The 27,773-nt window shown below is 39.8% G+C and overlaps 1 protein-coding gene across 1 annotated transcript in view; it reads right to left on the bottom strand.

The window, feature by feature from the left end:
- Positions 1–4,155: 4,155 nt before the first annotated feature.
- Positions 4,156–27,773, bottom strand: part of HSDL2 (hydroxysteroid dehydrogenase like 2) — a 69,475-nt gene continuing 45,857 nt past the window's right edge. Inside the window, exons 9-11 of the mRNA XM_019454178.2 lie at positions 24,556–24,705; positions 20,223–20,351; positions 4,156–5,074 (exon numbers count right to left, since the gene is read on the bottom strand). Of these exons, the coding sequence (XP_019309723.2) occupies positions 4,962–5,074; positions 20,223–20,351; positions 24,556–24,705 (392 nt within the window). The 3' untranslated portion in view covers positions 4,156–4,961. The remainder of the gene's footprint in view (positions 5,075–20,222; positions 20,352–24,555; positions 24,706–27,773) is intronic.

Below are 27,773 nucleotides of genomic sequence, written 5' to 3'. Positions count from 1 at the left end.
ACACCTATAAAACTTTAATGAAAGATATCATAGAACAACTTAATAAATGAAGAGGTGTTTCATATTCATGGATAGGAAGACTCAATATTGTCAAGATGTTAGTTTGCCCTAAACTAATATATGGATTCAGTGCAATTCCAATCAAAATCCCAGCAAATTATTCTGTGGCTATCAACAAATTGATTCTAACGTGTTTTTCTAATTGAGAAATACTTTTGCTTTTTTTTTTTTATTTTTTTTTTAATGTTTATTTTTGAAAGAGATAGAGCATGAGTGAGGGAGAGGCAGAGAGTGAGGGAGACAGAATCTGAAGCAGGCTCCAGGCTCTGAGCTGTCAGCACAGAGCCTGACGTGGGGCTTGAACGCAAAAACCACGAGATCATGACCCGGAAGCTTAACTGACAGAGCCACCCAGCATCTGTACAAATTGATTCTCAAGTGTTGTTTTTTTTTTTTTTTTTTTTAACTGAGAAATACTTTTACTTTTGTTTTGTTTTTTTTCTAATTTTTCTTTTAAGTAAGCTCTATACCCAATATGGGTCTTGAACTTATGACCCCGAGATCAAGACTGGCATGTTCCACCGATAAAGCCAGACAGGTGATCCTGATTGCAAAGTTTATATGGAGAAGCAAAAGACCCAGAATTGCCAACTCAATATTGAAGGAGAACAAAGTTGGAGGAGTCTCACTACCTGACTCCAAGACTTACTATAAAGCTACAGTAACCAAACAGTGTGGTATTGATGAAAGAATAAACAAATAGATCAGTGGAAAAGAATAGAGAACCTAGAAATAGGCCCACATAAATACAGTCCACTGATCTTTGACAAAGGAGAAGACAATCTTTTCAAAAAGTGGTGCTGGAACTGGATATCCATATGCAAAATAAAACAAATCTAAACAAAGAATTTACACCTTTCACAAAAATTAACTCAAAATGGATCACAGATCTAAATGTAAAATGCAAAACTATAAAACTCCTACAAAATAACAGAGGAGAAAACTGAGATGGCCTTGTGAATGGCAATGACTTTTTAGGTACAGCACCAAAGGCATAATCCATGAAAGAAATGATTGCTAAGCTGGACTTCATTAAAATAAAAAACTTCTGCTCTGCAAAAGGCAATGTCCAAAGAATAAGAAAACAAATTACAGACTGGGAGAAAATATTTGCAAAAGACAGCTGATAAAGGTCTGTTTTCCAAAATACACAAAGTACTCTTAAATTGCAACAATAAGAAAACAACTCAATTTAAAAATGGGCCAAAGACCTTAATAGACACCTTATTAAAGAAGATAGAGAGGCAAGGAAGCATATGAAAAGATGTTCAGCATTGCAAACTAAAATGAGATACCATTACACACCTGTTAGAATGGCCAAAATCCGGGGCGGCTGGTCCGACTTTGGCTCAGGTCATGATCTTGCGGTCCGTGAGTTCGAGCTCCGCGTCGGGCTCTGTGCTGACAGCTCAGAGCCTGGAGCCTGTTTCGGATTCTGTGTCTCCCTCTCTCTCTGCCCCTCCACTATTCACGCTCTGTCTCTCTCTGTCTCAAAAATAAATAAACGTTAAAAAAAAAAAAAAAAAAGAAAAAAAAAAAGAATGGCCAAAATCCACAACATTGACCATACCAAATACTGAAGAGGATGTAGAAAACAGGAACACTAATTCATTGCCAGTGGGAATGCAAAATGGTACAGCCACTTTGGAAAACAGTTTGGCAGTTTCTTTTTTTTTTTTTAAGTTTGTTTATTTTTTTTTTTTGAGAGAGAGAGGCAGAGAATCCCAAGCAGGCTCTGCACTGTTAGCTCAGAACCCAACTCAGAGCTCAAACTCACCAACTGTCAGTGAGATCATTAGTTGGGTCAAAATCAAAAGTCGGGTGCCACCCATGCACCCCTTGGCAGTTTCTTATAAAACTAAACTTGCTACCATGTATTTTCTTTTGCACAATTTGCCACCCTAGAAACTCATTTTTTTTTTGGTATTATTTCTCTAAAAATGTATTTTCTTTTGTTAAGATGTTATATAAGCTCAAGTTCTAACCACCCCTTTGAGTTACTCATGTCTGAATACTCCCACATGTATTTGTAATGCACTTTTTTAAAAATATAATTTATTGTCAAATTGTGTAACGTACATGTTAATACACTTCTCTTTCTTTTTCTCTTAAGCTATCTTTTGTTAATCTAATTTACAAGGCTCCAACTGAGAACTTGATAGGCAGAGGAAAAAAAGACATTTTTCCTTCTGCTTAAGAGGTTCTTTATAAGAGGATTTGTTGAAATATAGGATTACTAGCAACAAACCATCTTCAAAATGTCTAAGGAACTTCACTCACTCACTCACAAGCCCAGTGACCTTGATTTCCCTCCAAACCTTTTAATTTCAGAAATAGGGTTCAACTGGTTGCTGGACAACACACAATATGGCCATTCAAAACTTATGGGAGGTTCCACAACTTCAATGCAGCTGATGGGTAAGAACCAAAAAAAGGTAACAGGTGAATTCATCAAGGCATCTGGCGGATGTGGCAGAAGAAGGCTTCAGGAATCTAGGTGTGGCCACCTTTATTTCTGACACAATACTGCAGATGGCTCAGAACTTCTTAGTAATAATGAGCACAAAGGGGCTGCAGATGACCTAACCCAACTTCCTCAATTAGAGATGTGAATACCAGGGCCCTTGTGAAAATACTTTTTCCTAATGTTCTAAAGCCTCAGTAAGCAAGTTCATGTTTGAGTGATCAGAACCCAGAATTCTTGTCTCACTAGATTTTCTACTTTTTATTTTCCCAAAGCTTTGAGACACTTAGGAGAAGGCACAGAAAAGAGAAGTCTTTAATAAGCTTCAGTAAAGGGGCGCCCGAGTGGCTCAATCGGTTAAGCCTCTGACTTCAGCTCAGGTCATAATCTCTCGGTTCCAGCCCTGCATCAGGCTCTGTGCAGACAGCTCAGAGCCTGGACCCTGCTTCAGACTCTGTCTCCTTCTTGCTCTCTGCCCCTCCCCCACTCACATTGTCTCTCTCTCTCCCTCAAAATGAACATTAAAAAAAATTAGTAAACTTCAGCAGAAAACGAGCCTGCTGGCAACATCTGACCGGGATCTTCATGTAGCTAGAAATGACTGGCAGATGTAAAGGCAGTTGTGAGGCTGCCACCCCAAAGGCAATCCATCTGGGCTTCCTGAATGAGGAGGCAGTCTTCAGGTTCTATTCAACGATAATATCCTAGGAGGTTTTCATTGGATAGGGACTGTTAATTTTGGCTTTGGGCTAGTCTATTCCCATCTCTGATCAGGTTTCCTCATTTGTACTATACAGATAAATACTTTTTAATATTATGATTCTATGGAATGCCAGAATTAAGCTCAGTAATATTAGAGAATGTAAAATGAGAAGTAAAAGAATTACACCAAGCAAGTTTTTTTTTTTTTTAAGTTTACTTATTTTGAGAGAGAGAGAAAGAGCCCCAGTGGAGGAGAGAAAGAAAGGGAGAGAGAGAGAGAGAGAGAGAGAGAGAGAGAGAGAGAGAGAGAATCCCAAGCAGGCTCTGTGCTGTCAGCACAGAGCCAGATGTGGGGCTTGAACTCACAAACCATGAGATCATGACCTGAGCTGAGACCAAGAGTCAGACGCTTAATCAATTGAGCCACCCAGGCATCTCTGAGCAAGAATTTTTAACATATGAAATGAAAGGAAAGGGTTGTTTCTTGTTTTTTGTTTTTTTTTTTATCCTTAGCTTTTTAAAAAAAGAAAAACAAATCATTATGTTTGCTAGGGCTACGATAACAAAATACCACAGACCGGGTGGCTAAACCAACAGAAATCTTACAGTTCTGGAGAGCAGGAGTCTTGGTAGAATGGCTTCTTCTGAGGCTTCTCTCCTTGGTTTACAGATGACTGCCTTTTTGCTGTTCCTCACATGGTCATTACTTTGTGTGTATGTCCCTGGTCTTTTATCTCCAAATTTCCTCTTCTTATAAGGAACCCAGTCAGACTGAATTAGAGCCCACCCTAAAAGTCTCATTCTAACTTAATCACTTCTTTAAAGGCCTTATCTCCAAGGACAGTCACATTCTGAGGTACTGGGGTTAGGAATTCAACAAATGAGTTTGGAGCATGCAGTTCAGCCAGTAACAACCAACTATTCTAATGTTCTCATTTTAAAAGCTTTTATTTATTTTTAAGTAATTTCTACACCCAATGTGGGGTTCGAACTCATGATCCCAAGATCAAGAGTCACGTTCTCCTCAGACTGAGTCAGCAAGGCATCCCTAATGTTCACTGTAAAATGCTGTGACCAAACGCATACTTCTGGGGAGAAATTATTTTATTTTAGGACATTATTACCTACTTTAAAAAGAAAATACATACTATAATTACTTGAATTACATTAATAATATTTTACTATAGGTAACATACCTAGAAATCTAGTTAAAATGAAAAACTTTTTGTTTCATTAGTCTTCACAAATAGTATTATTAAGTAGTTTATGTGATTTCTGTGAAAATGCACTGTAGATGATCTTCTTCAAAAAAGTATATAAAAATCTAAAATATCATTCAGATTCCATTAGTATACAATCCAAAACTGAAAAGTTTAAAAGAGATTAGTCTCCTTTTATAAGGGAAAAAGTGTTGAAAAGAGCTAATTTTACTGCTGGCACCTGATTAGTTGCTCATAATAACTTTCCTAGAAAATAGTGAATGAAATATAGAGCTCAGAGGGCAAAACTCACTAAATACAAAAGGCAGACTGTCTTAGAATTCCATGTAATGAAACTTATGTTAGCTAGCTGTTTTAATTACAATTTCAAGTCTTATAGATACAGAAATTCTATTTTTCCCAGAACAAACATGCATATCCTTATAACATGACAGAGAAGAAAACAGACAGATTTTTAACTGTTGAGCCCTTTTACTTTTTAAGCTTGGCAGTCAACAATTTTTTTCCCTTTTCCTTCACAGCCTGGCATTCATCTGATTCATTAACTTCTCCAATTTGATTGCTAGGGCCATGTTTCCTTTAATCTTCAATTTCCCTGACATGAATGCCATTGTTGGTTTTAGTTTCCCTAAAATGAGAAAATGAGAGAAGGAAAAGCATCCATTAGTGCCCTTAGGGATATACCACTTCAAGAACACACATTATAAAAAGAATCTCCTTGAGTTCTATAAATCTCGGAAGCACACAAATTTCTATTCCATAATTTTTTTTATCAGTACCTTGGGAATCCCGATTCCTAGGCTTAGACGTTAAAAATATATTATAGTATGAGAGATAATGTAAAAACAACAATCAGCAAAAGATTATATCAAAAAGCTGAAGATGCAATATTTATATACAAGTTACAGTACATTAAAGGTACATCGCCCTCAGATGAATTATAGTAAACAAATCTACCTACTTTAGTTGATTTTCCAATCTACTAGTTCGTTAAACTTTAGCATTTCAGGTTTATATTAAAAAAAATCAAATGTTGTAAATACATATGATATTCTTAAGAAATTATCATTAAAAATATAGGGTAGGGACAACAAAAGTGTTAGCAATATTTTAACCACAGAAATGCCAGGCTGTAAAACCTGAGTATTAAAATGGAATTGTAGTTAATAACAACATAAAATAAACTGAAGCTCCACAGAGGGAGTAAATTTTTATTTGCTACTCTTATTCCAGTGTTAGTACATGTAGGGTCTGGCACATAGTGGAGTTAATGAGGAAACTGAGGCTCTGAGAGGATTTTGACTTCCCCAATGTCACATAGCGTGTATATAATGGTATTGCAATTCAAAGCCAGGTGTTTCTGATTCTCATTTATAGTTTTCTGACCTATAGCATGCCAATTTATATATAGATCACATCTCCAGCAGGCACAATATATGTCTGGTACATTAGTAGACTTCTACTGGGCCACACACAGACAGGATCTTTGTGTGGGTTAATGTATTTATATATATTGAGATATTAAATACCTTTATATTCTTCTTTTTAAAAATTAGAAAACATATTTATTTTAGAGAGAGCATGGACGCACAAGCTGGGAAGAGGGTAAGACGGAGGAAGGGAGGGCAGGGGAAGAGGGAGAGAGAGAGGGGGAGAGGGGGAGAGAGGGAGAGAGGGGGAGACAGGGAGAGGGGGAGAGGGGGAGAGGGGGAGAGGAGGAGAGAGGGGGAGAGGGGGAGAGGAGGAGAGAGGGGGAGAGGGGGAGAGGAGGAGAGCGGGGGAGAGGGGGAGAGAGGAAGAAGAGGGAGAAGAGGGAGAAGAGGGAGAAGAGGGAGAAGAGGGAGAAGAGGGAGAAGAGGGAGAGGGGGAGAGAGGGAGATGGGGAGAGAGGGAGAGGGGGTGAGAGGGAGAGAGAGAATCTTAAGCAGGCTCCATGCTCAGGGCAGAGCCTGATGTGGCACTAGATCCCACAACCCTGGGACTCATGATTTTGGCCAAAATCAAGAGTCAGATGTTCGACTGACAGAGCCACAGGCATACCAAAACACCTTTAAATTATTCTATGTAGGGATTGTAACACAATATTATAGATTGCTTAGGGATAGAAAGAATCAAGTCTAATTCTTTTACTTTAATGAATAAACTGAGCTGTGCAACCTTCTATGGAAATGTGATGTTAAAATACCAACATTTACAAATAAGTAAATAAAGGGTAATTTTTATTTACATTGAGGATACTGGAAAATCTGGGTTTTTTTTTTAATGTTTATTTATTTTTGAGAGAGAGAGCCCAAGCAGGGGAAGGGAAAAGGGAGGGGGACAGAGGATCCGAAGCAGGCTCTGTGCTGACAGCAGAGAGCCCGATGTGCGGCTCGAACTCACAAACTGTGAGATCATGACTTGAGCCTGAAGTCAGACGCTTAACTGACTGAGCCACCAAGGCACCCCGATCTTTGTTCTTTAAGGGAACAGAACGGGGCGCCTGGGTGGCTCAGTCGGTTAAGCGGCCAACTTCTGCTCAGGTTATGATCTCGCGGTCCGTGAGTTCGAGCCCCGCGTTGGGCTCTGTGCTGACAGCTCAGAGCCTGGAGCCTCTTTCAGATTCTGTGTCTCCCTCTCTCTGACCCTCCCCTGTTCATGCTCTGTCTCTCCCTGTCTCAAAAAAACAAAAACAAAAACAAAAACAAAAACAAACAAACAAAAAAAAAACGTTAAAAAAAAATAAATAAATGAACAGAACAGCTCTCTGGAGACCTACAATCACTGACATCTAGGTGCCCTTCAGCTAAAAAACTGGCTCCCTGTTCTGTCACCCTCCAGTGGAACCTACTAGTCCTCAAGCCCTACTCACACATACACAGCTTCCAACCAGCTTTATGGAGACTTGCCTACAAAGATGAATAGACATCATTAAAAAAAAATTAAAGGGGCGCCTGGGTGGCTCAGTTGGTTGAGCATCCGACTTCAACTCAGGTCATGATCTCATGGCTTGTGAGTTCAAGCCCCGCATCAGGCTCTGTGCTGACCACTCAGAGCCTGGAGCCTGCTTTGGATTCTGTGTCTCCCTCTCTCTCTGCCCCTCCCCCACTCATGCTCTGTCTCTCTCTCTCTCTCTCAAAAATAAATAAACATTAAAAAAAAAAAAAAAGGAGCGCCTGGGTGGCTCAGTCAGTTGGGTGTCCAACTTCGGCTCAGGTCATGATCTCATGGTCTGTGCTGACGCTCAGAGCCTGGAGCCTGCTTTGGATTCTGTGTCTCCCTCTCTCTGACCCTCCCCAGCTCACACTGTCTAATCTCTCTCTCAAAAATAAATAAACATTAAAAACAATTAAATAAAAAAGAATGGACATCAAGTGGAGACAACAAAACACACAGGTAAAAGCCATCTGGAGGAAACAAAGTGAGGCACTGAAGAAAACTCAAACAAAGTAAATGAAAAATAAAAAATTCCATAATTCATGTCCTTATTGTTAAGAGAAGACATAACAACAATGTATTAAGAACAGAATGCTAGAGAAAGGGGGAAGAACAAAGCACAGGAGAGAGGGAAAAAAAGAGGAAGCAACTAAAAGGGGTAGGGGAGGAAAATGAGAAGGAAGGGAGAGAAGCAGCAGCAGAAGGTGAACAAAATGGGATTGAGTGAGTAGGAAGGGGACGGTAAGAGAAGAAATAATGACTGGAATTTAAGAAGCAAAACAGGTGACCATATGAGAAGGGGGGAAAATAAAAGAGAGGGAAACAAACCATAAGAGACTCTTAATGATAGAGAACAAACTGACGTTGATGGAGGGAGGTGGGGAGAGGATGGGGTAGACTGGTGATGGGCATTAAGAAGGGCACTTGTTGGATGAGCACTGGGTGTTGTGAGTGACGAATCACTCCTGAATTCTACTCCCGAAAGCAATACTGCACTGTATGTTAACTAACTAGAATTTAAATTAAAATTTGAAAAGAAAAAATTAATGAAATTAAAAAAAAAAAAACAATGACAACAAAGGTGAATGCCTGGAAATTAAAAAGTTGACAGATAATACTAAAGTACAATAGGAAAGAGGCACTTGCAGATCTCTGGTCACAGAAGTCAACTCTCTATTGCAACCATCCCCCTCCCACTGCAAAAGTCTCTCTCCATGCACCACCCCCAAAAACAGTCTTTCCAAATTAAGTTTCTCCTTACTATATAAAAAAAGAAAATAGTTCAAAATAGGAAGGTGAATCAATTTCCCAAAAAATAAAAAGGTTATACAAAGAGATGTGCAACCGAAGAAAGAGATGATGAAAGATCAAACGTTTTCTCCAGAAAGTGAGAACTGAGAGATCAAAGAGATAAGACACATTCCCAGGGGCCCACCAAATACCCAGGAAAATGAAAAAAAAAAAAAGAAAAAGAAAAAGAAAAAAGACCACACGACCCTGCATCATTGTGAAATTTCAAACCACTACAGAGAAAGAGAGCATTCTGATTCCAAAGCTTTTAGAAAGAAGAGGGGGTAGACGCAAAAGATTAAGAACAACAATAGTACCAAATTCTCAATGGTAATCTTAGAAGATGGAGCAATGGCTTCACAATTCTGAAGAAAAATGAATTTCAACCCAGAAATCTCTACCCAGCCAAACAATGTGTTGGGGGGATACAAGTAGTTTTAGACACTCACAAAATACTACCTCTTCTGTATCCTTTCTCGTGAAGCTACTGGAGAATGTGTGCCAGCCACCAAAAGAGGATGTAAGCCAAGAAAAAACATGAGACACGGGAAAAAAGAGGTTCAGTGCTGGAGAGAGTTAAAAATTTCTAGGATCACAGCTGCGTGGCAGGCTTAATGAGCCTATCTGTCTATTATAACAAGACAAAGGGCTCCAGGAAAAAAGTAGACTGACAGGTAATCCGACACAACTGGCACAGTGGAAAAGTGTATCAAAAGGTTGTGGGAAGAGAGCATAGGAAGATTTTGCTCAGTTTCTTTACACCTATTCTAATGGGGAAAAATAGGGCAATTATTATGTCCAGGAAAAAGAAAAGTTCTGAGAGGAAACATAATAATAGTATACTATTTGACTCAGCAGGAAGCTACATCAGAATCATAATTATTTCAACAAACACAGAGTATTGACTTAAGCAAAAATGGTGATACAATTAATTGGGAGGATGGGAGAGGGGGAGGTAAAGCAAAATCAAGGTGCTATAAAGAGAACTTAAATCCCACCTGCCAGTCTTTACTGAATCTAAACAAAACAGCATTAAGTATACATCTAACATTGAGAAATGTGATCGCATTGAAAAATGTGGAGTTAGATAATGAAAGAAATACCAAAAATACCTGAAGGTGATCACCTCTGTGGAGAAAAAGGGGGAAAGGCCAAAGAAAACTTTTTGAAAATATATACTTTGGAGGCGCCTGGTGGCTTAGTCGGTTAAGCATCTAACTTCGGCTCAGGTCATGATCTCGAGGTTCCTGGGCAAGCCCCATGTCAGGCTTGCTGCTGTCAGCAAAAAGTCTGCTTCAGATCCTCTCTTTCCTCTCTCTCTGCCTCTCCCCCACTCTCACGTGCTCTCTCGCTCTCTCTCTCTCAAAAAAAAAAATACACATACACTTTGGGGCACCTGTCTCAGTTGGTGGAGCATGCAACTTTTCGATCTTGGGGTCATGAGTTCAAGCCCCATGTTAATTTTTTTTTTAATTACACTTTTTAATTAAAAAAATAAAAATATATACTTTTAAAAACTGAGGTGAAATTCAGAGGATATAAAATTAACCCTTTTATTATTTTTAAAAAAATTTTAATGTTTATTTATTTTTGAGAGAGAGAGAGAGACAGAGTGTGAGTGGGGGAGAGGCAAAGAGAGAGAGGGACACAGAATCAGAAGCCGGCTCCAGGCTCCAAGCTGTCAGCACAGAGCCCATTGCGGGGCTCAAACTCCTGGATAGCGAGATAATGATCTGAGCTGAAGTCAGCCACGTAACCAACTGAGCCATCTATGCACCCCAAAATTAATCCTTTTAAAGTGAACAATTCAAGGGAGGTGGGTGGGAGATGGGCTAGATGGGTGATGGGTACTAAGCAGGGCACTTGTGACAAACACTGGGTGTTTTATGTAAGTGATGAATCACTGAATTCTATTCCTGAAACCAATATTGCACTGTATGTTTAACAGAAATTTAAATTAAAAAAAGAAAAAAATAAAGTGAACAATTCAGCATTTAAGTACAGTCACAGTGTTGTACAACCACCACCTCTATCTAGTCCCAAAACATTTCTATCACCCCAAAAGGAAACCTACATCCATTATGCATTCACAGTTCCCCTTCCTTCTAGGCCCTGGCAACCACCAATCAGCTTTCTGTCTCCATGGATTTACCTATTCCAGTGTATTATATAAAAGGATTCATATAATATGTGATCTTTTGTGTCTGGCTTCTTTCACTTATTTAAGTTTTCAAGGTTCATCCACATTCTACAATGAATCAGGACTTCATCTCTTTTTATGGCTGAATAATATTTGTTTATCCATTCATCTGTTAATGGACATCTGGGTAGTTTCCAACTTTTGGCTACTGTGAATAGAGCTGATATGAACATGAGTATACACGTATTTGAGAGTCTATTTTCTTTTGAATATAGGCGTGGAAATGCTGGGTCATATGGTAATTCTTAGTTTTGTTTTAATGTTTATTTATTTTTGAGAGAGAGAGAGAGTGTGAGCAGAGGAGGGACAGAGAGAGAGGAAGACACAGAATCCGAAGCAGGCTCCAGGTTCTGAGGTGTCAGCACAGGGTGCAACGTGGGGCTGGAAGCCACAAACCGTGAGATCATGACCTGAACTGAAGTCAGATGCTCTACGAACTGAGCCACCCAGGCACCCCATATGGTAATTCTATATTAATTTTACCAGTACATCTATGGTCAACTAATCTTTAACAAGGTTGCCAAGACCATTCAATGGGAAAAGAATAGTCCATTTAACAAATGGTACTGGGAAAACTGGATATCCACACGTAAGCAAATGAAGTTGGGCTCCTGCTTCACACCATACATAAATATTAACTCAAAATGGATTGGAGGCCTTGGGGAGCCTACGTGGCTCAGTCGGTTAAGCGTCCTACTTTGGCTCAGGTCACAATATCGTGGTCTGTGAGTTCAAGCCCCACCTCAGGCTCAGTCCTGACAACTGGAGCCTGCTTCGGATTCTGTGTCTCCCTGTTTCTCTGCCCTTACCCCGCTCACGTTCTGTCTCTCTCTCTCAAATGAATAAAACATTTAAAAAAATGGATTGGAGGCCTAAAGATGAGAGCTAAATCTAAAAACCCTCAGGGATGCTTGCGTGGCTCAGGCCTCAGGCATTTAAGTGACTAACGCATGGTTTCAGCTCAAGTCATGATCTCACAGTTTTTATGTTTGGGCCCTGTGTTGGGCTCTGTGCTGACAGCATGGAGCCTGCTTGGAATTCTCTGTCTCCCACTCTCTGCCCATCCTCCGCTCATACTCTGTCTCTCTCAAAAATAAATAAACATTAAAAAAAAAAGTGAAAAGATAACTCCTCAAAATTGGGAGAACATATCTGCAAATAATGTATTTCATAAACAATATCTTCTTTATACCTGGAATGTATAGAGAATACTTATTTTTAATAGAGAAGGTCTTTTTTTGTTGTTGCTTTTTTTTTATGTTTATTTATTTTGAGAGAGAGAGAGAGAGAGAGAGAGAGAGAGAGAGACAGAGAATCCCAAGCAGACTCCATGTTGTCAGTGCAGAGCCTGATGCGGGCTCAAACTCACAAATCACGAGATTATGACCTGAGCCAAAATCAAGAGTCAGATGCTGAACCGAATGAGCCACCCAGGTACCCCTGGAATATATAAAGAATCCTTAAAACACAGTAAAAAAAAAAATAGGGGGGGGGGTTCCTGGGTGGCTCAGTGGGTTGAATGTCTGACTCTTGATTTCAGCCCAGGTCATGATCCCCGGGTCATGGGATCGAGTCCCACATCAGGCTCTGTGCTGAGCATGGAGTCTGTTTAAGGTTCTCTTTCTCTCTCCCCCTACCCCTCTCCCCCACTTGTGTTCTCTCTGTCTCTAGGATGGAAAAAAATAATAATAAAAACCAACTAAAAAAAAAAAGACACCCAATTAAAATGTGCAAAGGACCTGAAGAGACATTTCTTCAAGGAAGATGAACATATAACCAATAAGCACATGAAAAAATGCTGAACATCATTAGTCATTAGGAAACTGCAAATCAAAACCACAATGTGGTATCACTTCACACCCACCAGGATGGCTATTAAAACAAAAACAAAAACAACAAGTGCTGGTAAGGGCAAGAATGCAAAGAAACAGAAGCCTTCATAACACTGCTAGTAGGAATGTAAATGGTACAGCTGCTGTGGAAAACAGTTTGGCAGTTCTTCAGAGAGTTAAACATAGAATTACCACATGACCCAGCAATACAAGAGAAATGAAAACGTAAGTCCACTCAGACACTTGGCCGCATATGTTTATAGCAGCATTACTCATAACAGCCAAACAGTAGAAACAACCCAAACGTCTGTTAACAGTGAAAGGATAAACTAATTATGGCATATCTCTATGATGGAATACTATTTGGTCATAAAAAGCAATGAAGTATTGATATAAGCTACAACTTAGATGAACCTTGAAAACATTATGCTAAGTGAAAGAAGCTACACACAAAGGTTACCTGTTGCATGATCCCATTTATGTGAACTATCCAGAATAGGCAAATCCATAGAGAGCAAGAGAGAAAGCATTATTAGTGGTTGCTAGGGGATGGAGAAGGCTGGAATGAAAAGTGTTACTTAAATGGTATGGAGTGTTCTTCTGGGGTGATGAATAAGCTTTGAAACTAAAGGGGGGGCGCCTGGGTGGCTCAGTCGGTTAAGCGTCCGACTTCGGCTCAGGTCATGATATCACGGTCCGTGAGTTCGAGCCCCGCGTCGGGCTCTGTACTGACTGCTCAGAGCCTGAAGCCTGTTCCGGATTCTGTGTCTCCCTCTCTCTCTGACCCTCCCCCGTTCATGCTCTGTCTCTCTCTGTCTCAAAAATAAATAAACGTGAAAAAAAAATTAAAAAAAAAAAAAAAAGAAACTAAAGGGAAATGCTGGTTGCACAGCATTGTGTATTCACTAAATTAAATGCCACTGAACTGTACACTTTAAAATGGTTAACTGTATGTCAAATGAATTTCATCTCCACTAAAGAAAAGAGAAAGTACTGATACGTGCTACATCAAGAATGAAATTTGAGGGGCACCTGTGTGGCTCAGTCAGTTAAGCATCCAACTTCAGCTCAGGTCATGATCTCACGGTTCGTGAGTTCAAGCCCTGCGTCGGGCTCTGTGCCGACAGCTTGGAGCCTGGGGTCTGTTTCGGATTCTGTGTCTCCCTCTCTCTCTGCCCCTCCCTGACTTGCACTCTGTCTCTCTCAAAAATAAATAAACATTAAAAAAAATTGTTTTTAAATTAAACTCGAACACATGCTAAAAGGAAAAACATGCTGAAAGAAGCCAATCACAAGCAAATCAACATTATACTATTCTGTTCATATGAAAGTTCGGATTAGAAATCTATAGAGACAAAAAGTAGATTAGTGGTTGCTTAGGAGTGAAGGTAGGTAGATGGGGATATGGGGTTAACAGCTAATGGGTATGGGGTTTCTTTTTGAGGTGATGAAAATGTTCTGAAAGTAACTGTGGTGATGGTTGCAAATATCTGTGACTATGCTAAAAACTATTTAACTGTACACTTTAAATGGATGAATTGTACAGTATGTGCATTATTCCTCAATAAAGCTATTAAAAAATAAAAGCTATTGTTATATATAACAATAAATTGAATTAATAATTTAAAATTTTCCCAAAAAATCCCAGGGCTCAATGGCTGCACTGGTTTTTCACAAGATATAAAATTAATACACAAAATTAATTATATTTATGTACAGTAGGAACAGATCATTCAAAAATAAAATTAAAGACAATAATTCCTTTCACAACAGCGTAAAGAAGAATGAAATACTTTGAAAAAAAAGCATGAACCGTAAAAGAAAGAAATGATGGATTAGACTTTATCAAAACTAACAAACTTTTGTAATTCAAAAGACACCATTAAGAAAATGAAAAGAAAACTCAGACTGAGAGAAAATATTGGCAAATCACATGCATCTAGGATTTATAAAAAAATTTTAACAATCTAACAATAAAATGATAAGTCAATTCAAAGACGAGCAAAAGTTTTGTTTTTTTAATTTTTTTTTAATGTTTATTTATTTTTGAGACAGAGAGAGACAGAGCATCAATGGGGGAGGGTCAGAGAGAGGGAGACACAGAATCTGAGGCAGGCTCCAGGCTCTGAGCTGTTAGCACAGAGCCCGACGTGGGGCTCAAACTCACGGACCGTGAGATCATGACCTGAGCCGAAGTCGGACACTTAACCGACTGAGCCACCCAGGCGCCCCTGCAAAGTTCATCAAATGTATATATCCATTAAGCAGATGGAAAGATGCTCAACATTAAGAAAATACAAATTAAAGTCACAAAGATGTATCACCACACACTTATTAGAATGGCTATGGTGTCAAAGACAGGGCCATGTGTAACAACACAGATAAACCTAAACATAGAAAGACAAATACGGATCTCACTTATATGTGGAACCCAGAAGCAGAGAATAAAATGGTGGTTGGCAGGGGTTGGGAGTAAGAGAAATAGGGAGATGTTGGTCAAAGAGTACAAACTTTCAGTTACAAGATGAATAATTCCTGGGGATCCAATGTATAGCATGATGACTACAGTTAATAAAACTGCATTGTATATGTGAAATTTGCTAAGAGTAGATCTAAGAGTAGATCTTTTTTTTTTTTTTTAAGTAGGCTTCACACCCAGTGTGAGCCCAATGCAGGGCTTGAACTCACGACCCTGAGATCAGGACCTGAGCTAAGATCAAGAGTTGGATGCTTACCTGTTGGGATGAGCACTGGGTGTTGTATGGAAACCAATCTGACAAGAAATTTCGTATTAAAATAAAAAAGAAAAAAAGAGTTGGATGCTTAACCAACTAAGCCACCCTGGCACCCCACTAAGGGTAGATCTTAAGTGTTCTCACTACACACACAAGGAAGTTAACCATGTAAGATGATCAATGTTTTAATTAGCTTGATTATAGTAACTTAACTGTGTGTGTGTGTGTGTGTGTGTGTGTGTGTATAAAAAATCATCCTGTTTTATACCTTAAATAGTCTTTGTCAAGTATACCTCAATAAAGCTGTAAAAGAAAAAAAAGCCACTAATAAGTATTGGTGAGGATTTGGAGAAACTGGAGCCTTCACACATTGCTAATGAGAATGTAAAATTGGTGCAGCTACTTTAGCAAACAGTCTGGTAGTTTTTGAAAAAGTTTTATATACAGAAACTTTAACAGTTCCACTCTTAGGAATCTATCTAAGAGAAATGAAAATAGATATCCACCCAAATACATGTATGACAATATTTGGAGCAGCATTATTCACAAAAGGCAAAAACTTGAAGTAACCCAAATGTCCACCAGCTGGTGAGCAGACAAATAATATGTAGTACAGCCATACAGCAGAATGTTATTCAGCAATAAAAAGGAACTGAACTATTGATAAATACTATGACATGAATGGATGAATCTCAAAAGCCTTATGGTAAGTGAAATAAGCCAGATACAAAAGGCTCTATATACTGTTCGATTTCATTTAATATCTAGAAACAGCAAATCTGTAGAGACAGAAAGCAAATCAGTGGTTGGCTAGCTGGGAGTAAAAATGGGGACTGACTACAAAGAGACATGAGAGAATTTTCTGGGGTGATGAAAATGTTCTCAAACTGGATTGTTAGTGATGGTTGTACAGCTCTATGAATCTACTAAAAACTACGTACTACACTCATACTGGGTGGATTTAATGATATATAAATTATATTTCAATAATACTGTTTATAAAAATAACTTTTAAAAAATTGCTAGTAAGCACAATATCCTATATAGAATCTCTCTTCCCATATATTAATCAGGTAATCTTGTACAATTTATTTCCTTTCTATTACAATGTTTTACCATACAGTGGCCTCTACTGGCCAAAAGAAGAGATTTTGATTAGTTGCTTAAAAATCACTAGTTGCTTAACGTGGATGGAACTGGAGAGTGTGATGCTAAGTGAAATAAGCCATACAGAGAAAGACAGATACCATATGGTTTCACTCTTACATGGATCCTGAGAAACTTAACAGAAGACCATGGGGGAGGGGAAGAAAAAAAAAAAAACAAAGAGGTTAGAGTGGGAGAGAGCCAAAGCATAAGAGACTGTTAAAAACTGAGAACAAACTGAGGGTTGATGGGGGGTGGGAGGGAGGGGAGGGTGGGTGATGGGTATTGAGGAGGGCACCTTTTGGGATGAGCACTGGGTGTTGTATGGAAACCAATTTGACAATAAATTTCATATATTAAAAAAATAAAAAAAATCACTAGTTGCTTAAAGTTTTTATATTTATAATGTATCTGCTATATAAATTAGGTCAGGAATGGCTATGGTTTCTTAAAAGAGAAACCATATTAAGATATAAGGGCTGGGGCACCTGGGTGGCTCAGTGGGTTAAGCATCCAACTTCAGCTCAGGTCATGATCTCACAGTTCACAAGTTCAAGCCCCTCCTCCAGCTCTCTGCTGTCAACACAGAGCCCACTTCGGATCCTCTGTCTGTCTCTCTCTGCCCCTCCCCTGTTGTTCCCCGCCCCAAAATAAATAAATAAATAAATAAAACTTAAAAAAACAAAGATATAAGGTCTAAATTGTGCCCAAAGGAAAGCAGATGGGATAGAGTAGGAATGAAAGGACATAAGAAGCAGAAGCAAACTCACTGTTGCTATAAAAGAAACCTTGTAAGAATACTTTTTTTTTTTAACTTATTTATCTGACTGATCTTTCCTAGTCAATCCAAAGACACATTCACAGAAAGATAAACAGAAAGCCCATTATTACAGGTTTATGATACATAAATAAAATGTAAATTAAAGTCGCGGCCTGAGTCTTTCACCTTTGGAAGGCAGAGTAACATGATGATTAAAAGAGCATGAGTAAAGAGTTAGCCTGGATTCAAATTTCGGCTTCAACATTTCCTCACTTTGTGACTTTGGGTTTATTATTTAATTCATCAATGCCTCAGTCTCCATTTTTATAAAATGGAGAAAATATTTTATCTCAAAGCATTTTTCAGAGTATTGCTCATCTCATAGTAACCATACAATGCATATAATGCATATAATTATTGTTATTTAAATTTAGAAATAAACAGTAAATTTTTAAAAAAAATTTTTTTAACATTTATTTATTTTTGAAACAGAGAGAGACAAGAGCATGAATGGGGGAGGGTCAGAGAGAGAGAGGGAGACACAGAATCCGAAACAGGCTCCAGGCTCTGAGCTGTCAGCCCAGAGCCCGATGTGGGGCTCGAACTCACGGACTGCGAGATCATGACCTGAGCCGAAGTCGGACGCCCAACTGACTGAGCCACCCAGGGGCCCCGACAGTAAATTTTTAAATGATCTTTAAGTTCAAAATATTACTTATTTATAAGGTGCAAATTTGCCAACATTTACTGATCATCTAGTATGTACAAAGCACTTTAAGTTTTATAAGGAAATAGCTGTTGGAATACTAAAACACTAAAAACACTATTGAAAATGACTAAAGAGAGGGGTGCCTGGGTGGCTCAGTCGGTTAAGCATCTGACTTCGGCTCAGGTCATGATCTCACAGTTTGTCAGTTCGAGCTCCATGGCAGGCTCTGTGCTGACATCTCAGAGCCTGGAGTCTGATTCAGATTCTGTATCTCCCTCTCTCTCTGCCCCTCCCCCACTCGCACTCTCTCTCAAAAATAAATATTTAAAAAAATAAAAATAAATAAAAGAAAATGACTAAAGACATAACTATTCATTAACACTGAAAGATGTTATATTAGTGAAAAAGATTACCAAACAGTAGTAATGCTATAATCCTGTTTTTATAAGCACATATGTGTATTTTTTATTTTTGAAAAACACAATTTTTCTTTAAATGTTTTATTTATTTTTGAGAGAGACAGAGACAGAACGCAAGTGGGTTAGGGGCAGAGAGAGAGGGAGACATAGAATCCGAAGCGGGCTCCAGGCTCTGAGCTGTCAGCACAGAACCCAACACGGAGCTCTAACTCACGAGCTGTGAGATCATGACCTGAGCCAAAGTCAGATGCTCAACCGACTGAGCCACCCAGGCACCCCGAAAAACACGATTTTTAAAAAATGTTTATTTATTTATTTTTGAGAGAGTGAGAGACAGCAAGTGCAAAGCGGGGGGAAGGCAGAGAGAGACACAGAATGTGACGCATGCTCCAGGCTCTGACCTGTCAGCACAGAGCCAGATGCAGGGCTTGAACCCACGAACCGAGACATCATGACCTGAGCTGAAGTTGGATGCTTAACGAACTGAGCTACCCAGGGGACCCATGTGTGAGTATTTATATACTCACTGACAGAAATATATAGGACTCTAAATCAACTGATGGTCATTTCTTAGTAGTGTGATAAAGAAGTATTTTTATTTTGCTTTTTCTTAAGTGTATTTTCTGATTTTTGTACCATGGATATTTACTACTACTGTAAAAAAAAAAAAAAAAAAAAAAAAAAAAGGAGGGGCGCCTGGGTGGCGCAGTCGGTTAAGCGTCCGACTTCAGCCAGGTCACGATCTCGCGGTCCGTGAGTTTGAGCCCCGCGTCAGGCTCTGGGCTGATGGCTCGGAGCCTGGAGCCTGTTTCCGATTCTGTGTCTCCCTCTCTCTCTGCCCCTCCCCCGTTCATGCTCTGTCTCTCTCTGTCCCAAAAATAAAAAAATAAAATAAAATAAAAAAAAAAAAGGAAAAGTTGAAGGGACCTCAACCATTAGTAACACACACAGATCGGCTTATAAAGTATGTAGGCCACTAGCACCCTGGATTGGAAATGGAAAGCAAGACCTAGAAGGCACGGAGTATGCACTGTGATCTTCAATTTCTGAAGATTAAAACAGAGCAAAGAATGAATAACACTTATAGATCATTAAGTGAATCTTTTTGATTAGAATGTTCTAACGGTTTAAAGTGTTGTTTCTAAAAAATACATGTGATAATTACTGTTTGGAGTAGCGTTCTAAGAGTAGAAAATTGAAAAAATACCCTTAAAGTTTTCTGGCACAGTTAAGAGGTACACGAGCAGAGTGGAAAACTACGAAGAAGATTCTCCTGGTTAGGGATGCCACAGAAAGCAGGCTCATGGGGCCATGGGAGAGGGCCACTGTTTCCTATTACAGTCACGGCAAGATTGAAATATGACCTTACTCTCAACAAATGGGCTGCAGCTGAGTGCAGCACCTTTGGTGTCCCAGGTGTTCTCGGAAAGGGTTTCTTAGTTCAACTAGTACAAATAAAGCCCACCTACAAGTCCTCTTGAATTACGTCTCTGTTCCTAATATTATCTTTGGGCTTCTCAGCCATGAAAAAAGGAAATTCTGACTTCTACTTCCCACTTGTTGGCTGAAGTAGAAGGGGCAGGAGAGGTTAGTCGTAAGAGTAGGTACCAAACAGTAAGAATCACCTTCTGCAGACTATGTGCTCTTCAACATCAATAGTCGCTAAGGGTCTGCAGCTACAAAAACAAGTCTTGATTATTTGGAAAGGAATCAAGTTGGAACTAAAGTCTCCTTAAACACTCAGTAAATTCATAAAATTGAAAACTCACCTGAAAACATTTTTATAAAATCATCAGTAGACATACTCATCACCACATCTGCCTGATGAGAGGGCTCTCCATATCCAACGTTCCCACCTTTGCTTTTAAGATCAAGAAACCACGTTCCACCATCTTCACCTACACAAAATATAAAGATGTAAAAATAAATGCCAAAGTAGCCCTGTTCTTCTTAAACTTAATAACTGCTACAGTTAAAATAAACGCTCTTTTCCAGGTTAAAACCCTCAGGCCTCTATCAAATTCAGCAAATATCCATTAAGTAGTCACATGCCAGGCACTAGGCTAGGCTCTGAATACTCCGCAGTAACATGGTTCTTACACAAGAAGAAGTGGAAGGTTAATGTGGAGTCGGGCAAGACCAGCGGAAGGTGAGATTTAAAAGTCAGGTAAGCGGGTGCCTAGGTGGCTCAGTCAGTTAAGTATCCAGCTCAGGTCATGATCTCACAGTTCATGAGATTGAGCCCTGTGTCAGGCTCCATGCTGAGTGTGGAGCCTGCTTGGGATTCTCTCTCTCCCTCTGTCTCCACCCCTCCACCTGGTTATGCTTTCTCTCTCTCAAAGTAAATAAGTAAACACTTTAACATGAGTAAGAGTCAGGTAAGAATTAGCTAGATGAGGAACTGAAAAACGTATACTGGGACTGAAGGCAGAAAGAGAATGAAGAGTGGCATCAGATGAGCTCATGAAGTGGTCCAGATGCGGGGGGGGGGGGGGGGGGGGGGGGCAGTGAGCCATGTAAAAGATTCACTGACTTCATCCTAAAGGGATAGGCTACGGAAGGAGAATGACATAAGGCTGGTATTTTCAATAAATCACCCTAAAAGCAGTGCAGAGAATATACCGGAGAGGGATGAAGAGGATGCAAAAGGCAAGTTAGGATGGTGTTGGGGTAGTTTGGGAACTTGAGGACGTATGCCCGGACCGGAACTGTGACAAAGGGAATATGGGAAAGTAGGCTTATTTGAGAATTTCAAATAAGAAACACAAGATTGGGTAAATGAATATGATGAGGAAAGGTATGGAGAGTGCATAAAAATGATTTGCTAATTTTTGGCTCAGGATACTGGGTAAAACTGGTGTATTTTTTACTGAGAGATGACTACTGAAGAAAAACAGATTGAATAGGTAGTATCTGAGACAGGTGTTGGGAATGGTGTGCTGTTTTAGGCATTTTCAGATTGTTAAGGCATTTTTGTGACAGCCAAGGGAAAATGTCAAATGAAGTCTGACTAGCCTAGAAATATAGATACATAAATAATCATTTCCTCTTTTTTTTTTTTAATGTTTATTTTTTGAGAGAGAGAGAGAGACAGAGAAAGAGAGTGAGTATGGGGGAGGGGCAGAGAGAGAGAGGGAGACACAGAATCCGAAGCAGGCTCCAAGCTCCAAGCTGCCAGCACCGAGCCCGATGCGGGGCTCGAACTCACAAGCTGTGAGATCATGACCTGAGCCGAAGTCAGACGCCCAACCGACTGAGACACCCAGGCTCCCCTGAGTAATCATTTCCTATGGTCATTGAAGCCATTTGAGTGACTCAGGTTTTCTAGGGCAAGTCTGTAACTGGCAACGATGATTACAGACAGAGGAAGGAAGCGAGGAGAGGGGCTATCAGCGAAGTCAAGGAAGGGAGTATTTCCAGAAGGAAAGAATGGTCAACAGTTTCAGATGCTGTAGAGTGGTGACTAGGTAAGAATGACAAAGGCCCACTGACGATATAGAAGTCACTGAGGACTTTGGTGACAGCAAATTCAATGGAATGGAGAAATATACCAGAGCAGAGTGAAGTGCACATGGAAATATGTTTGGCTCTTAAAAGGGAGAAGAATGGTGGAGGCAGAAGTGGGGCTGGGGGTTGTGTTTTGATTTGAAGATGGTATGGACTTTGAGAATGTTAAAATACCACCAGAGTAGGCTGTAGGATGAGCAGGTCAGAGAGAGGGCATAATTACCAGCACAATGTCCCTAAGGAGGCCACAGGACATGGGATCTACAGCTTTGCTACTCAAAGTGTGATCTGTGGGGGTGCCTATGTGGCTCAGTGGTTAAGCATCCGACTTTGGCTCAGGTCATGATCTTGCGGTCCATGGGTTCGAGCCCCGTGTCAGGCTCTGTGCCGACAGCTCAGAGCCTGCTTCAGATTCTGTGTCTCCTTCTCTCTCTCCCTTTCCCCCACTTGTGCACACTCTCTCTCATAAATAAACATTAAAAAAAAGAAGAAAAGAAATGCAGAATTCAGACTCTGCTGGAGACAGGCTAAATCAGATTCTGCATGTTAACATGATCCCAGGTGATCAATATGAACATAAAAGCTTGAGATGCATGAATCTAGAGATGAACTCTGTTCTACTGGGAAGGAAGAAAGAATGATGCTCATAATGACTGATTTGATATCAGATGGCAGGAAGCTGAAGCAATTTGTCTGCAAGTTTCTATTATCTCTGTGAAAGAGGAGGTGGGATTATCTGCTGACACTGGCAGGGATGTGGTGAAGGGAGAGCTGGGAGATTTGTGGAACACTGAGAAGGTTAAAAATAATTACCGTAGTGCTTTCAACAATATCCAAAATTATGGAACGAGCCTAAATATCTATCAACTGGATGGATCTATCAATGGATAAAGAAGATGTGGTTTACATATACAATGGAATATTACTTGGCAATGAGAAAGAATGAAGTGATGCCATTTGCAGCAACGTGGATGGAACTGGAGAGTATTATGCTAAATGAAGTAAGTCAGCCAAAGAAAGACAGATACCATGTTTTCACTCCTATGTGGAACTTGAGAAACTTTAAGAGAAGACCATGGGGGAAGGGAAGGGAAAAAAAGTTACAGAGAGGGAGAGAAGCAAACCATAAGGAACTCTTAAATAAAGAGAACAAACTGAGGGTTGATGGCAGCAGAGCAGGGGAGAGAGGAAAATGGGTGATGAGCACCGAGGAGGGCACTTGTTGAGATGAGCACTGGGTGTTGTATGTAAGTGATGAATCACGGGAATCTACCCCCAACACCAACAGCACACTGTATACGCTGTATGTTAGCCAACTTGACAATAAATTATATTTAAAAAAGTTAGAAAATAATAAAATAAAATAAAATAAAATAATTACTGTGAAAAATGAGGCAGTAAGCTTGACTACAGAAATAGAGAATTCTCAGGCACTGCTTAGACCCCAGTTGAAGAAGGGCAATGATGAATTTCTTTACTTTTTTTTTAAAGAACTTTTTTTTTATATGTTTATTAATTTTGAGGGAGAGACAGAGAGCCCACACGTGTAGGGGAGGGGCACAGAGACAGGGAAAGAGAGGATCCAAGCTCTGACAGTGCAGAGCCGGATGGGGGGCTTGATCTCACGATCCGTAACATCATGACCTGAGCTGAAATCAAGAGTCAGATGCTTAACTGACTGAGCCACCCAGGTGCCCCAGTGATGAATTTCTACTGGTACAGATCCACCGGGTGGTGTGATGGGTTTTTTCCATTTCTCCAGGAGGACTTGGCAGCCTGGGTGCAACTGTGGGGCAGTCACATAACGTGATTCATCCAGGATTAGGCTTTTGACAGATGGTGACATAAGCACAAAAAGTTCAGGAAATTTAGGATACAGGCAAGAGAGTGATTAAAGCAATGGACCATGGGTTCTAAAGGGTAAAAAGGAAGAAGAGATGAAACAGGGGAGGCAAAGGATAAAAGAACTGATAATGTCAAAGTTTGCATTCAATGGGACTAAAGTGGCTAGTTCTCAAAACTATCATTAATATGTGTTAATACTATGTTGAGAAGAAAACTACTGAGAAGTTTGAAAAAACTGACTACATGTAGACTGACCTAAACAATTCCAAAGATAAAAATGGTAAGGTGCTACGGCTAATGATAAATTACTGTATTATACTGCCTGTCATGATCCACATGCCCTCCTAAACAGGATTTTCTCTCAATTACATATGCCAAAAATGTATTTAACACTGACAGTATAGGTAATGAAATTTTATGTTTATTTATTTTTGAGAGAGAGAGAGAGAAAGAGTACAGTCGGGGAGGGGCAGAGAGAGAGGGAGACACAGAATCTGAAGCAGGCTCCAGGCTCTGAGGTGGCAGCACAGAGACTGACGCGGAGCTCGAACTCACGGTTTGCCAAAGTCAGACGCTTAACCAACTGAGCCACCCAGGCACCCTGCTATTCTTGAATGTCTACATTCTAGGGTTAAGGGTTCTGGATACAGCCAACTATCAAGGTGATTACTACTGGAGGCTGATTTTCTGCCAAGGGACATACCCTACTTTGTTTCACAAAAGTGCCAAATTACTAGATATGATTTTTACCTGAGAGTTCAAACTGATAGATTGCTTGAGTGGCTTTAACGACGTCATCAGTGAGAGAGTCCTTAACAATTCTAAATGTTTCTTCCACAGCTCCAGAACGTGGTTTTGGTGGTGGCTGTGGCTTCTCTTCTTTGAGTTCCGGAACAGCACCTATAAAACATTATTGATATAAATGTCTTTAAAGCCTAGGCAGTGTAAGGCCCCACACAGAATTAATTAATTAGCAAAAGAGACTTGCCACCAATTAGACCTGTTTGACCAAAATGACTTTAAATATATTTGGTGACAAAGTGTTAAGTCAACCTGATGAAATAATATCCAAATACATCAGTTACACATCAGTTGGTTTATACTCTCCAGGTAAAAGGCTGACTCTCAGATTACGTTGAAAAAAAACAAACCATTACTAAACAATAGTGTTTTTGTTTTTTTGGTTTTTTTTTAAGGGACCTAAACAAACTTTTGGGAGTTTTAGGAGTAATAATCACTCCTTTATCATCCACTCCAAGTTCTAAAACCAAATGAGAAAAGACACTAGAGTAAGTACCATGGAGATCAGAACATCAACCATGTAAACAGCAGAGCTGAACTGGAGATTGTAGCTTGAATTAACAGCCAAGTGAACTTCCTAGTAACTTTGCTTCTAAATTTGACTTAGTTCCTTCACCCCTGGATTGAATTTGCCTCCTCCCATCAGGGCTTAGAAATGCCTCTAAAAGTACAGGTCATGTGAAAACTGGGGACAACCTGCTCAGACAGAAAGAACCTTCACAAGAGTCTAAACCACACAAAATTAGTTCCTCTTCCAGTTTCATCAGACTGGTTCCCCCCCCCCCCCCCCCACTGGATGAAGATGGAGATCAGACTACAAGCCTCATGAAAGCCCCCCCCCTCCCCCCGCCTAGAAATATAAGGCCAGGGGAATGGAGGTTATAGTGTTTTTAAACTTGTATCCATGTAACCCATTGGCCGTAACCATTCAGCGTATAACGAGCCAGTAGATGTGCAGTCCATAGGACTGTTCAATTGCCAAAGCATGAAGCTGTCCTCCAAAACCAACCTCTATTCCTTTATTTTTCCTCCCGGAATCACTTGTGGGCAGTTTAGCAGTTGCCCCCAGAAACAGGTGAGAACAATTCATTAATTAAATTAATTCCAAGGCCAATCTGTGCTCTAGGCTAAAAATGAACTCTCCATCTACTTCCCAACTCAAATTACACCCAGCCATATAACTCACCAAAGGTTATTAAATGAAATATAATTGGCAGCACAAAAATATTCCATAGTACAATAGAAGCAATATAAAAGTATCCCAAATTTGCTGGATATAGATTACCCTCCACTATAATGATTCCAGAGACAAAAACACCCAAACAAATAAACAAGAAAATCCTTCTCTTCTTACAAGTTAAAATCCAAACAGATATTAAAGATGAAATCCTCAAGATCCAATGGAGCAAAGATACACACTTTTAAATAAACTTTTAGTTTCTTACTATTTTTAAATTCATTAGAGAGTGCACCTCTTTATTGCCTACACCCATGGCAAACAACTCCGACTGCCTTGCCCTTGCTTTTTATTCATGGGTAACATGCATGAATAATGATCGTAAGCATATAGCTCAAAAAGTTACCAAAGGGGTTGGGGGATGTGTAAAAAGGGGTGAAGGGGAGTAAGAGGCATAGGCTTTCAGTTATGGAATGAGTAAGTCATGGGGATAAAAGGTATGGCACAGGAAATACAGTCAGTGGTATTGTAGTAATGTTGTATGGTGACAGATGGTAGCTACACTTGTGATATGCACAGCATAAGGTATAGACCTGTGGAATCACTATGAAACAAATGTAATATTCTGTGTCAACTATACTTCAATAATTTTTTAAAACTTATCAATAAGTGGATATACTGTGTCATCATCACCTACGTCAAGAAAGAAGATAGGGGTGCCTGGGTGGCTCAGTTGGTTAAGCATACGATTTCAGCTCAGGTCATGATCTCACAGTTCATGGGTTCGACCCCCGTGTCGGGCTCTGTGCTGACAGCTCAGAGCCTGGAGCCTGCTTCAGATTCTGTGTCTCCTTCTCTCTCTCTGCCCCTCCCCGCTCACACTTTGTCTCACTGTTTCTCAAAAATAAATAAATGTAAAAAAAAAAATTTAAAAGAAAGAAGATATGACAAGTCTCCCAGAAGCCTGTGGTGGCAGACTGTAGCAAAAACTTTAGTGTAGCCCCAAAAGACATTTGCCAAGTGATAAATTGCATAATTTGATCATCTGGACTATTTAGACATGGCGTGATGACTTTGCGCAAGAGAATAAAACTTCAGGAGACAAAAAACAAATCAGTAATATATTTGAAAGGTACAATCAGTAGACTAGAAATATGTAAGCTTTAATGAGAAAGAACATTTTGGTTACTTAAAAAAAAAGAGGGCGGTGCAAAAACAGATACTCAGATCAATGGTACAGAATAGAGAACCCAGAAATGGTCCCACAAACGTATGGCCAACTAATCTTTGACAAAGCAGGGAAGAATATCCAATGGAATAAAGACAGTCTCTTTAGCAAGTGGTGCTGGGAAAACTGGACAGTGACATGAACCTGGACCACTTTCTTACACCATACACAAAAATAAACTCAAAGTGGATGAAAGACATAAATGTAAGACAGGAAGCCATCAAAATCCTCGAGGAGAAAGCAGGCAAAAACCTCTTTGACCTTGGCCACAGCAACTTCTTACTCAACACGTCTCCAGAGGCAAGGGAAACAAAAGCAAACTACTGGGACCTCATCAAAATAAAAAGCTTCTGCACAGCAAAGGAAACAACCAGCAAAACTAAAAGGCAACCGATAGAATGGGAGAAGGTATTTGCAAATGACATATCAGATAAAGGGTTAATATCCAAAATCTATAAAGAACTTCTCAAACTCAACACCCAAAAAACAAATAATCCAGTGAAGACATGAGCGAAAGACATGAATAGACACTTCTCCAAAGAAGATATCCAGATGGCCAACCAAGACATGAAAAAAATGCTCTACACTGCTCATCATAAGGGAAATACAAATCACAACCACAATGAGATACCACCTCACCCCTGTCAGAATGGCTAATATAGGGGTGCCTGGGTGGCTCAGTTGGTTAAGCGTCCGACTTCGGCTCAGGTCATGATCTCACGGTTCGTGAGTTCAAGCCCCACATCGGGCTCTGGGCTGACA

This window comes from Panthera pardus, unplaced genomic scaffold, assembly GCF_024362965.1.
Source record: "Panthera pardus isolate Hobbes unplaced genomic scaffold, ASM2436296v1 HiC_scaffold_20, whole genome shotgun sequence".
NCBI classification, from domain to species: domain Eukaryota; kingdom Metazoa; phylum Chordata; class Mammalia; order Carnivora; family Felidae; genus Panthera; species Panthera pardus.
The sequence above is the reverse complement of the archived record's forward strand: the minus strand, read 5'-3'. Positions and strand labels throughout refer to the sequence as shown.